Genomic DNA, 12,737 nt, shown 5'->3' on the forward strand with positions numbered 1-12,737 from the left:
TCCAAAGGTCCTAAGGTCCTCATGGAAAATTTAACTTTACTGCATTATGTATCTTTTTTGTGAAAAGTTTATGTCTAATATTCCTAGTAGTTAAATCTGCTAAATGAGTGTCAGTATGGTGTAGTGGTTTGTGTTTTGGAATATGACTGGGAAACCAGGGCTAGAATCCATACTCAGCCATGTAATCCTACTGGATGATATTGAGTTACATTATTTCAGCCTCGGGGAAAGGCAATTGCAAAACCTTCCTATCAAATAATCTGGGTTGAAGGTACTGGCATAAGCAACTATACATTGCACTCCCACGGACTGTCTTTTTGTTGTAGTTGTTTTTTTTAAAATACCTGTTGCTCTTAAAAAACGTTTAATCATTTCCTAGTTCATTAAGATTTGGTCAACCTAGATTATAACAAATACACTGCAATTTAGCAGAGGCAAATGCTAAATGCTAGTTTCTACATTTAAAATGAAAGAGAATATTAATACATCACAAAGTACTATGTCAGGCTTGGCACCTGGACTGGTAGCAGTACTAGTAAAAAGCTGCTTAGAGTTGGTGTTGATTACAAAGGTTTAGAAACAAGGAGTAATACACAGTATCATTGCTTTTCTTTCAGTCTTCATGCAGAAATGACACACATAATTTATAGAATATTCTTGCAGTATGGAGAAAGAATGGAAAGCTGTTACCCACCAGTGTAGATAATAATAGGCTGGATGGACCAGAGGTCTCGTTTGATACAGGGCAGCATACTCTTTCATCAGCACCCACCTTACCTGACATATTTAAATACTCCATAGTACTACCGTATTTTTAAATATCCAATAGTATTATTTTCAGCTATAGTATATGGATGTATTTTTGTGTAAGTACAGTAAATTGTAGGACTATTATGAACCTGGTCCAAGATATTAGTATCAGCACCATTTAGGGAGTAGATAATGCAGAGATACTATATGTCTAATTTAGAAACAATATAATTTTTGCTGAGTTTAGATGGATTTCAGTAAAAGTAAAGATAGGTCTTTGACAGGATGTGACAGGAAAAAAATATCACAATGTATTGAAAACATTGACTACAAAAATGTGTTGGATAATTCAGAACGTTGGATAAGTGAGTGTTGAATAAGTGAGACTCTATTATAATGCTAACCTTTATTTCTGAGATTACTGATTGCAAGCATTCAGAAACGTGCCTATGAAATAAATGCCTGGACTGGAGAATTCAGAGAAAGATAGACCCTCCCCCCCCCATATTAAAAGATTAATTCTCTGCTGGAACATTCTCAGTGCACTTTTGTCTTCTTCCCCACCCACACTGTTAAAGTTGGAATGTCTGCTTTTGAATATGCTGGATATTGTTATCTTCAGATAAATAAACTACAAGAATTTGATATTGTAATTTATTTTACAATTGCACTTTTTTGTAGGACAAAAATAAATGTTGCAACATTATTCAGTTATTGTCATTAAAACACATTAACTATGTCTACTATTAATGAGGACATTCAAAATGATGCATTTTTTCAGGGATACTTTATTTTTGTTTTTATGTTCAGACATTACAATCTTTATTGATGTTTTCAAACAGTAATTTCCTCCCTTTGCCATCAGTAGCTAAGGTGAGATTTATCACAGATAACAACTTTGAACTGTCTGTAGGTTACATTATAGAAGAACAAAAATGACAATATTTTCTTATGTAACAGCCCTTTTATTAAACTTTTAGGAGTATGTGAGTTAGCCATGCTCACAAAATGCAACTTTATGCTTTATCTGGCTTTAGAATTTTTACCTGTCCATTGCCGAAAAAGCATAAGTTTAAAATATTCCCATTGTTGGCAGTAATTTATCCACATCCATATGTTGAAAGATTAGTAATGTCATCGGCAGTGATTAGAAAGAATGTGCTGTATAAGTAGAATCCAATTTTTTTAAACAGCCAATTATTTTTGTACATTAATAAAAGTTCTCCACACCATATGATTTCACATGATTTCAAAGAAAAGAATTGTACTGTTATAGCTTTCCATTCTGTCCAACTTATGATAATGTTACCCGAAATACCTATGGGGAAGAAACAACTGCAAAGTGGCATAAAGACTTTTCCACAAATGAATTATAATGAAACAGAAAAAAATGTTCTCTGCTTTCTCACTTCTCTGTTTTACAGTAATTTGAAGTGTTGCTTGCCATGATATTTTATATAGCATTTTGAAACAGAAATGTATTACGTATATTTATTCTTTTATTCTAGCTTGGCGCGACATTTAGATTTAGATCCTGCACAGGTTTACACACAAGCATTCTGTTTTAATTTTGCTGAATTTAAATAAAATGTAGAATCATGGTCGAAGATACTATGTAGACAAGATTTTAACAATATTTGAAGAAGACAGGGAAAGCAACTTTGTATTATACAGCCAACCATTTGTAAAATGTCACTGCAAAGCATGTGAATTCACATTCCAAAAAAAGAATTAGTACCAATGTTTAATCCATTATATAAACAGGGTATCTAGCTATCAGCATCACAGATTGATAAAGCAAGACATGCAAACATGCCCAAGATTTCTAGACTGATTTTGTTGGGTGTTAAACCATAAACGTGCTCCCAAACTACACCAGCTCTGAACACCATCTTCCCTCCCCTTTGCTTGCCATTGGCTTCTCCCAAGGGAAATATGGGAGCTATGATATGGATCCTCTGGCCAACCCTACTTGCGGGATACAGGAATAAGATTTCCATATCAAAAACCCAAAAGCAGAAATAGAGGGCTCAATACAATTTTTGTTCTAATGAGAGTACTGAATGAGTATTCATTCACTGAATGAATGGGGGCTAGTTAAATCAACAAATATATTGTATGTCCCACTCATTCAGAAAGTCTCATCTAGTTGGCACTAAAAACTGAATTTAACCCAACAATTGCTATAATGTGTGTTCATTAGAGCCTGGTGTTACAGGGACTGTTCTTAATTGAGGGCTATCATTTCCATTTGTTTAACTGCCATTATTGGAAATAAAACTATTATTTAAAAACCATAGCGCAAAATATAATTTTAAAATTGTTTTCCACTTCTTTTAAAATGTGCAATAAAAATAATTTTAAAATGCCAAAAAAGGAATTTCAGTATTCGCCTTTTAAAAATATCTGTACATGGAATAATTTTAAAATAAACATTTTCAAGTTATATCTCTCAATATTTTTGGTGATCAGGTGCACAAACATTTAAAACAGGGGTGAAAACTATTGTTATTCTGAATATTAATTTAACATTCAAGAGAACACCACACTGAAAATTACATAATCCCAAATATATACTAACTACAGAGAAATTATAAATACATTATAGCTACTGAATACATGCTTATCAACATTCCATCATAAAAATACAAAACAAAAATAAGAAAACCCTTTTATAGGTCAAGCAATTCAATGTGACTAGACAAAAGTGATGTACTGAACCAGCCAGTACCATTTTAAAACTCAAACCTCCCTACTGAAGGAGCTTAAACACTGCTATAACGTAGCATATAGTCTTTTGAAGTGCACATAGGAAACTGTAGACATTGCAGATTTTTTCTTAAGAGACAAAACATAAAAATCCCAATTAATCCCTGCATAAGTCTTGCTCAGACAGTACACAAATCCTTAGAGCCACAAGGGGAAAATCTTTGATTGAAAAATCTATTTCCTCTTCACCAAAACTACTTCCTACATTCTGGGGAGATTTAGGAGGAATCTTCAGTACTATATGGAAATTTCGGGGCAGAAAAGTAAACAAAAAATAATACAACTTCTATGTAGACACATTTTTGTACAGCCAATGAAGCCTTTGGATTTTAACCTTAGCCTGAAGTACAGTACAATCCTCATGTTCACAGCGGATGTGTTCCTAGACTTCATGTGGATACACAAAACCAATAGTAAGCCTTATTGAAATGAAGAACCTCTGGCCCAAGAATATCATAGGAGGGCCTAGGAAACACCTGGACAGGGAAAAATGAAATCACAGATACCGTATCTGTAATGTATACCAAAAATTGTTCCACTAGCATAATTTAGAAGGATAGGTCAATATATGCAGTATTGTAACCTGCAGTCCAGAAACAACCTTCTCAATAGTTATCCATTGTTAATTAAGAGAGTACTTTAGCTGGTGCTTTGAAGTTGAACTTTAATGCATGAGTTCAAAACCCAACTGGGCTGTCATTTTGAAGCTTGGTCTATGAACTGCCATTTCTTGAGAGTGTTCAGTTATATTTTGGATGAGCTTTGAACTCCCCTCCCCGCCCCCCTTTTGGAAGACGTTAAGGTGAAGAAAGCTATATCCTGAAGATAAGAATTCCATAAGAGGGAGTGAAGAATTAGATTTGTTAAATTCTGAGAAAAGATGACAACAGATGTTAAAATGGAGAAAATCATGCCCATTTGATGGAAAGTAGATAGAGAAAAACTATGCCCATCGAGTGCAATGCAAGCTGTAAGTTCTAGAGAGCTATTTGGTTATATCTAAAGTCTTGAGGATGACTATATTATTTCATGGTGTCCTACTTTTCTAGCCACCCCAAACAGTCAGTTTGAGGAATAGACAAGTCAGGACTTTCTCTATAGTGGCAGCTCAGCTGTGGCACTTTCTCCAAAGTAAGTCAGGCTGGCTCCATTCCTTAGCCCTTAAAACAATGTGGTTTTTCTGATTGTTTTAAGAAAAGTTTTTTAAAAACTGTTTTCATATCTTTAAAGCAATGGTTTTATTGATTTTATCCATTTTCATTTCTTGTTCATGAAGAGATCTGGGAGGTGAAGAAATGGAAATATTTATATAAAATATAAAGCCCTGGAAAGTTAATTCGATGTATGAGCCAATCTAGGCACAGGTAAGACATTGGCTTTTATCTTTAAGCAGACCACTAGGTTATTTCAAAATTGCTTTACAAACTTTGCTCAAAAGCATCCCAAAAAGCAATTCCATATTCATGTAGACCATATTCATGTAGACCAGTTTACCAGCTGTTAGGATTTCTGGGAGCAGAAGGCCAAAAACATATGGGGACCCTAGGATGAGAACCACTGATGTAGACAGCTTGCTCACGGCTGAACTGAGGTTAATAAATAAGTCTAAAAATTCTACTTGCAACTAAAATATTTGGGGCAGTGTCCAATGCTATTGTTTTGTAGCACCAAGTTTGTGGCTGTACATTTTCAGAGTTAACACAGAAGCAGTATCCAATTGAATTTTTATTGTGCAACTTCTTGCACAGTTGCAAGTGCAAGCATGTAATCCATCACACTAATGCTTATGGAAATTTTCATTCATCTAATGTTAAAGTTGGCTTTAGGACATGTTACAAGATTTAATAAAATCTACTAGTTTTGGAAGTTTTGCATTTTTGAACATCAAGCCCTCTGTGTCACATGGCAAACCACTTTTAAATTGAGGAGAGGTTAGTTAAGTTAGTTAAACATATTTCTGAAAGGGTTTGCTTACAGGGAATCCTTTATTAAGAGCTGTGGATTTGTAAAGAAGAAGAATGGCACATTCCTCTCTAAAACAATGTTTATACTCTTTTAGAGGAAACCCTCAGTAAGAGTACCTATTATGGAGACAAACAGCTCCAAACATATGTGGGTTCATGATTACTGATTTGTACTATTTGCAGACACAGGGATGGTGCTGGAAAGTTCTAAGGCACACAAAAATAATGAAAACCCAGTGCCCTGTGTTAGCTAAATGCCCGATTTCGAGCATGTTGTGACTTTCACTCCATGCAGGGGGTTTCTCACTTGACTTTGAAAATTATCTTGGCATGAAGGTAAACAGATCAAAGTTAACAAACCCAAAGACAATAAAAAATAAGTATTATAGTATGCAATGTCACTGTATGAAATTTCCAGTGGCTCCTATTTCTGTTCTCTCAATTGTTTATTATTTTCATTGTGTCCCTTTTTATTCCTACATTAAGTGGTTCAAAAAAAGTTTAACCACTGTGAGTAACAAAATCTAAAAGGGAAGCAAGACAAAATTCTGATGGTTTGCAAAGGAGACAGAAGCCTGACTTGACAATAATAAAGAACTACTGGTGAAACTGCATAAATAGATTGTTCCATTGGTCTGGGTAGCAACACCAGTTAGATTCTAATTCTTCCCATTCTGAGGCAGGCATTTTAGGTACAGAACTAGTAAGTTACATCCCTGTCTCAGGGTTCATCTCTTTCCTTCATAATATGTTCAAATAGAAATCACTATCCTGAAGAGAACCACTAAGAGCTTTGATATGTCTATAGCCTAATTTGTTCATCACTCATGTTTGCAGTGGGGACGTATAGTTAATGATGACTCCTCGTCAAGTATACAAGTAAGATGCTGGTGTTCATTACATGCACACTTTACATTTCTTAGTGTACATTTAAAACATAAAATATGAAATGTAGCCAACAGTTTTTAAAGGAATGCAGATGGTACTTTTCATAAGCTTTTTTTCTATGTGTAGACAACCTGTTTTTAAAATTCTGTATCTTAAAAACCTGTAGTTTAAAAACTCCTCAAAGTTTGCCAAGGTTGTACATAAAACAATGAATGCATTCCTTATTGCAGTTGCTATATTCTGAAATGCATGGCCGGCTAACATTTAGAGTCTAGATAGAGGGCTCTGATTTTTGCAGGACTGCTCCAAATTACACAACTCACCAGGACAATGAAAAACAAGACATACATTAATTAAATCGAATTAAAGCCAACATTTCTGTAAGGTCTGAACTTATTGCATGATAGCTGGAGACAATATCTTTGCACAGGTAGCTGAAAAGAAAAATCAATAGTCTTGCACTAAACGTTCAAATTGCATATGATTATGTGGAGATCAGAAATTGTAAGGAAGGCAATCACCTTTTTCTTCATGTCCCAAATGTAGGGTGGTAATCACAGCATCTCAAAAGACGAATGTTAAGACAGTATGTTTACCAGTTTCTCATGTTGCCTCTTGAGACTTTAGCATGATTTCGATATTCCTAACAACTGGAATGTGCCTCCTATGCAGAATCTAGGTCCTTATAACATTTGCAATTCATCTTCTGGAGGTGCCATGTCATAAGAAGACTGAAGAATATTTGTTTCTTCAGTAATTGTCAATGAGGTGTTTATATCCCCTTTCTCTATGAGAAAAATATCCAGTGCTTAAGCTCCTCTATACCCTGCAGTATTCGAGTACAATAAAAGTCCACATTGGTTGCAAACTCAGTACATACTGGAGATTCTGCATCGCCAAATGTGCAGTAAAGTGCTGTTCCTCCAATGCTAAGGAATACAGTTGCTATACATAGTAAGATCAGCAAAATGCACGAGCCACCTCCAACTTCCTCTGTAAATATAAGATATGTGACATATGATCAATCATACATAGTTTAAGTATTTCGGTTCAGTCATTAAATATTGCCTGGACTGTGTACATTCACTGATTCTGGAAAGGGAGAATAAATGTTATAGCAATACCAGAACACACCTAACAGCAGCTGACTGTTGGCTCAAACAGGAGATAATATAATTTCTTTATATGCTATTGAAAAGACTGAAAACAGTTCACTTTAAAAGGCTGCCTTTTTTGGCTTCACAGAAAAAAATGGGCTCTATAAATGTTTAACTATCCATGGCCTATATTATTCCTTTCTGCTTTTATTCTTGCATTTTTATTCAAAAATACTTTGACATGTGCCTGATTAAAATGCAAATAATCAAGGAAAGAATGTTCAGCAAGGAAAGGATCTTTTCCATGGCTAATATAGTTTTTCAATTTCTAATGACTTACCACAACATATATTGGAAGTCTGTGTAACTACATGAAAATCATCACTGGAGAACTGAAATTATACGGATGGTGTGTGAGTACTGCATATTTTTATATGTGTGAACAGATGGACAGATAGATAACAGTATTGTAATGTTATTTTCCATTGTTCTGATATGAGAAAGTATTTAATTGCTTACCTGGAGCACATTGTTTTATATAAACTGAATAATATAAGGTGTGACTATAAACTGCTGCATAGGAAATGTGGGTATGTTGCTTACTAAATTGCATTACTCCACACACATGGCATACATTCATAAGTGACTAAACTGGACATATTTTAAGACTTGACTGCATTCAGTACCAATTAAGTTTTAGATATGCATGCTTTCTCCAAAGATTTATGAGATTATTACAGTCAACCCTCCACTTTTATGAATTTCTCTTTGATGGGTTTGAAGCTGTTGCTTAACTAGCTACCTCTGTTTCCTGCCCAGCCAAAATCACACCCCTTTATTTCCAGGACAACCCAGCCACCAGTTAAATGGCTTCAAGTTTAACTGGTGGCTGGTTAAACTGCTTAAACTGCCCACAATTTCTTAAAGCTGGTAAGATGGCTGGAATTTCTGGAAGTTGAAACACCTGGAGGACCAAAGGTTTAGCAAGATGGGACTATAGGATACAGCTGCTATCAGGGTCTTTGAAAATCCAAAATCATATGTCAGTTAAACATGGTTACAGTATTTTATAGTAAGGATAGGGAACATGTGTCCATCCAGTTGATGTGGACTATAACTTTCGATGTACCTCATTATTGGCCATGGTGGGTTAGATGAATGGGCTAGTGTCCAACCACATTTAGAAAGCTTGCGATACCTCACCTCTGTTGTGCAAATTCCATATACTACATGACTGTGAAAATATGACATTAATGTATAACTTGTAAAAACCTTGAAAAAACTTGAGCAGAATACCTTGATCTAATGTATCATCCATTTCTTGGAATCTCACTCTTCTTTTTGACTGTCTTGTCTGGATTTGGGCAAGAGTCTTTCCTTCAGTGTCATCTCTTTTCTTTAATATGGATACAAGCCCTTCTGTAGGAACAGTCTTAACAAGAATGATAGTGCAATTATTTTAAAGATGCAGTAATAGGAGTTTCTGAAAAATATATATGTGTTTTATCATGTTTTATATAGAATTATACAACAATATCTGCTTCTAGATTTTGCTACTGCAGTAATTACTCTGAAGATTTTTTGAAGACGCTTAGGAAATTAGTATTTGAAGAAACAAATACTGAAGTCATTGTTATTACAATAATACAATGCAAGATAAAATAGATGCATATATGATTATTACTACAGCTGAAGAGTTGACTTTATAATTAAAGCATTTCCTTTGAACACTGCACATAGATCAGTGGTTCTCAACCTGTGGGTCCCCAGATGTTTTGGCCTTCAACTCCCAGAAACCCTATCAACTGGTAAACTGGCTGGGATTTCTAGGAGTTGTAGACCAAAACACCTGGGGACCCACAGGTTGAGAACCATTGACATAGATAATCAGTACAATTACCATCCATCCCTACAAAAATGATTGTGTTTTCTAGGATTTCTTGCATGGGCAGTTCAAATAACATGATGTTCAGACTCCTGTAATCATCATTAACATTTTAACAGCTCTGAAACCACAACATAGTGGTGCTGGGAAATGTCATTTATTTTACATAAGCAGAAACAGTGTGAATTGAAATATTATTTGAAATGTGATTACTTGAATAGCTCAAACTTCTACCAGATAGTGTTAATAATGCTCCTTCTAAATAATGAGACATTGATGATGACCATATTGTGACCTTAACAGCAGGACTTATTTTGCAAACATAATTCACAGAGGAGTTGAAATTGACTGATCTCAAGATGAACCATGAATATCATTCAATTTCAAATCTTCAGATTTTGCAGTAAGCTCTGAGAGTTGAATTGATGGCTAGGAACTTGAACACCTTAATTTGACGCTCTATGGGTTTAGCTCCTATGGGGGTTCTTTTCTTCTAAGGTGGCACTTCATCCATCAGTAAGGAGGAGGCACAGGAGGACAACAATACAGTAAGATCTGCTTATTACAGCAGGCTATCCTGCCCCTTCTCACAACTTGTGAGTGTAGACCAGTGGTTCTCAACCTATGGGCCGTGAGAACAAAAATCTGGTCCGCAAACCTCCCTCCTCTTTATTTATTTTATTTCTGCTCCTTTCCGCAGAGCTGACCATTGCATTGGATAGAACACATCAGCTCTAGATTATTAAATATGGTTTTCTGTGGGAGAGCAGATGCCGACTACTGGATGGCATATGTTCTGTATCAGAAACTAGAGCTGATGTAGTCTATCCAAATCAAAAGTTGTCTAAAACCTGATTCGTAACCCTTTGGTACTAATGCTGGAGTGTGGCCCTGGTCAAAAAAAAGGTTGGGAATCACTGGTGTAGACAGACAGTGAAGAAAATTTGGAGAATTTGGACATACGTTCAGCTGATTCTATAAAGCAGTGGTTCTTATATTGTGCTCCGTGGAGCCTTTGGGGCTCCACAAAGCATATTGAGGGGCTCCATAATTCTCCTCCTCTTCCAAATTTTCCCTCCTTTTTCCTGCTTCTCCCCTTCATCCAACCTCCCTTGCCACCAAATGCCTTTCCCCCTCTGCCCTCTCATTGCCAAAAGCCTTTTCCTCTCACCTTCTTTGCTTCCAAAACTCTATTTACCTCCCACCGCTCATTGGATGCTTTGTGCTTTTCCTGCATGGCAGAAAGGAGTTGAACTGGATGGTCCCTGTGGTTTTGGCTGTTGTTGTTGTTATTGTTGTTATTATTATTATTATTATGGCTGGACGACCATTTGTTGGGGGTACTTGGATCCTGCATAGTAAAAGGGGGTTGGACTGGATGCCCCCTGGGGGTCTTCCACTAAAATACTGTTAGGTTTATGTTGGCTAAAATTGTTCTTCAAAACTTTGCCCACACCTGACATACATACATACATACATATATATATATATATATATATATATAAATATATTATAATATAATATAATATAATATAATATAATATAATATAATATAATATAATATAATATAATATATATAAATATTATATAATATATAAATATTTCTTGGAGCTTCAAAATGGGCTCCATGGCTGAAAAGGTTTGAGAAGCCCTGCAATAGAGAAATCCATATGCTTGGATTTATTAGGCTTCCTTTTGTCCACAGAAAGCTTGTGACCTAAATGGATCCTACTGTAATCTCTGTAAATTCTTCTCCCCTACTGAACCATTTTGAACTTTCTGAAAGGTGTTTTGTTGAAGGCTTTCATGGCCAGAATCACTGGGGTGCTGTGTGGTTTTCGGGCTGCATTTTCTCCTGATATTTCACCTACATCTGTGGCTAGACAGATGCAGGCAAAAAGTCAGGAGAAAATGCTGCTAGAACATGGCCATGCAGCCCAGAAACCACACTCTTTCCTGAAAACTGCTCCAGACAATACAGACAAAGTTCTGTAGCAGATTTGTGAATGAAGCAGTCAGCTAAAGAAGGTATTGGTCACTCTTTGACACCAGGGCCACAGCTTTGATACAATATATGGTGTCTGTTTGAAGTCCTTATGCTGACAGAACTAAATAGGTTGAAAATGAGATTCCAACCCAAGAATATTAAAGACCCCCTTGTTTTGATGCTAGGAATGCACTAGAATATTAAGTTTAGCATGAGCTCAAAATTTTAAAATGTCCTTCAAAGATACTCAAAGTTTCAAGACATGTTTTTAAAATAAAATTTAGAGCTTATAATCAAAGCATTAATTCTAACATTAGTTCTATTAGTAAAGCCTTTCAAAATATAAAATCAATAAGTTGAATTGCACAAGTATACAAAGTGAAGATGCTAGTAGCCTTTCTCTGAAGGGAGTTTAATTGTTTCTGCTATATTAGAAAAACAATAATGCTTGATAAATAATTCAACTTTCCAGGCTGCCACAGAGTAAATATAGCATATCTTACTGTTATAATATTTTTGTGGTCAAAGTAGAAACCAAATACTGTTGAAAGTTTTCTGGCCTAAATTATAGCACTGTAAAGTCTTACAGGAAGTTTGTGACCTTCTGCTAATACTGAGTGACCAAAAATATTCAAGGATTCACAAGAGGGATGACATTCCAATTGAACTACAGAAATTAAAATATATCTTCTAAATCAGTGTACAGTAGAGTCTCACTTATCCAACATAAACAGTCCGACAGAACGTTGGATAAGCAAAAATGTTGGATAATAAGGAGGGATTAAGGAAAAGCCTATTAAACATCAAATTACATTGTGATTTTACAAATTAAGCACATCATGTTTTACAACAAAGCAACAGAAAAAGCAGTGAAATACATGGTAACATTATGTAATAATAATAATAATAATAATAATAATAATAATAATAATAATAATAATAACAACTTTATTTTTATACCCCGCCCCATCTCCCCGAAGGGACTCGGAGCGGCACAAAGCAATAACACAATTATCCCAATAAAAACATCAACATCAGTAAAAAACAGTCATTAAAATCAACATGTAGTATACAATGTTTAAAACAGGAGACTAATTCATAGATCCCAGGCAAAGTGCAGAATGTTCCGAAATGGGGAAAGGTAATTTCACAGTTGAAATGGGCAATAAAATGCAGTATAATAATGGCAACACATCACCAATGGGGCTATTATAGAATGGGCAGATAGATCAATCCAATAATTACTGTATTTACGAATTTAGCACCAAAACATTGCAGTGCATTGAAAACATTGGCTACTATCAAACTGAGTACAAATAAAGACAGAATTGCATAAAATTAACGTACAGTAACAACATTGTCTGAAATTAAATGGATAAAAAGTTCAATCCTTACTG

At 35.2% G+C, this 12,737-nt stretch overlaps 1 protein-coding gene across 1 annotated transcript in view; it reads right to left on the bottom strand.

The window, feature by feature from the left end:
- Window positions 1–1,520: 1,520 nt before the first annotated feature.
- Window positions 1,521–12,737, bottom strand: part of cnst (consortin, connexin sorting protein) — a 47,562-nt gene continuing 36,345 nt past the window's right edge. The window contains exons 10-11 of the mRNA XM_062968959.1: window positions 8,765–8,900; window positions 1,521–7,364 (exon numbers count right to left, since the gene is read on the bottom strand). Coding sequence (XP_062825029.1) covers window positions 7,159–7,364; window positions 8,765–8,900 — 342 coding nt within the window. The 3' untranslated portion in view covers window positions 1,521–7,158. The remainder of the gene's footprint in view (window positions 7,365–8,764; window positions 8,901–12,737) is intronic.

The sequence above is a fragment of the Anolis carolinensis genome, chromosome 1 (genome assembly GCF_035594765.1).
Source record: "Anolis carolinensis isolate JA03-04 chromosome 1, rAnoCar3.1.pri, whole genome shotgun sequence".
In the NCBI taxonomy this organism is placed as follows: domain Eukaryota; kingdom Metazoa; phylum Chordata; class Lepidosauria; order Squamata; family Dactyloidae; genus Anolis; species Anolis carolinensis.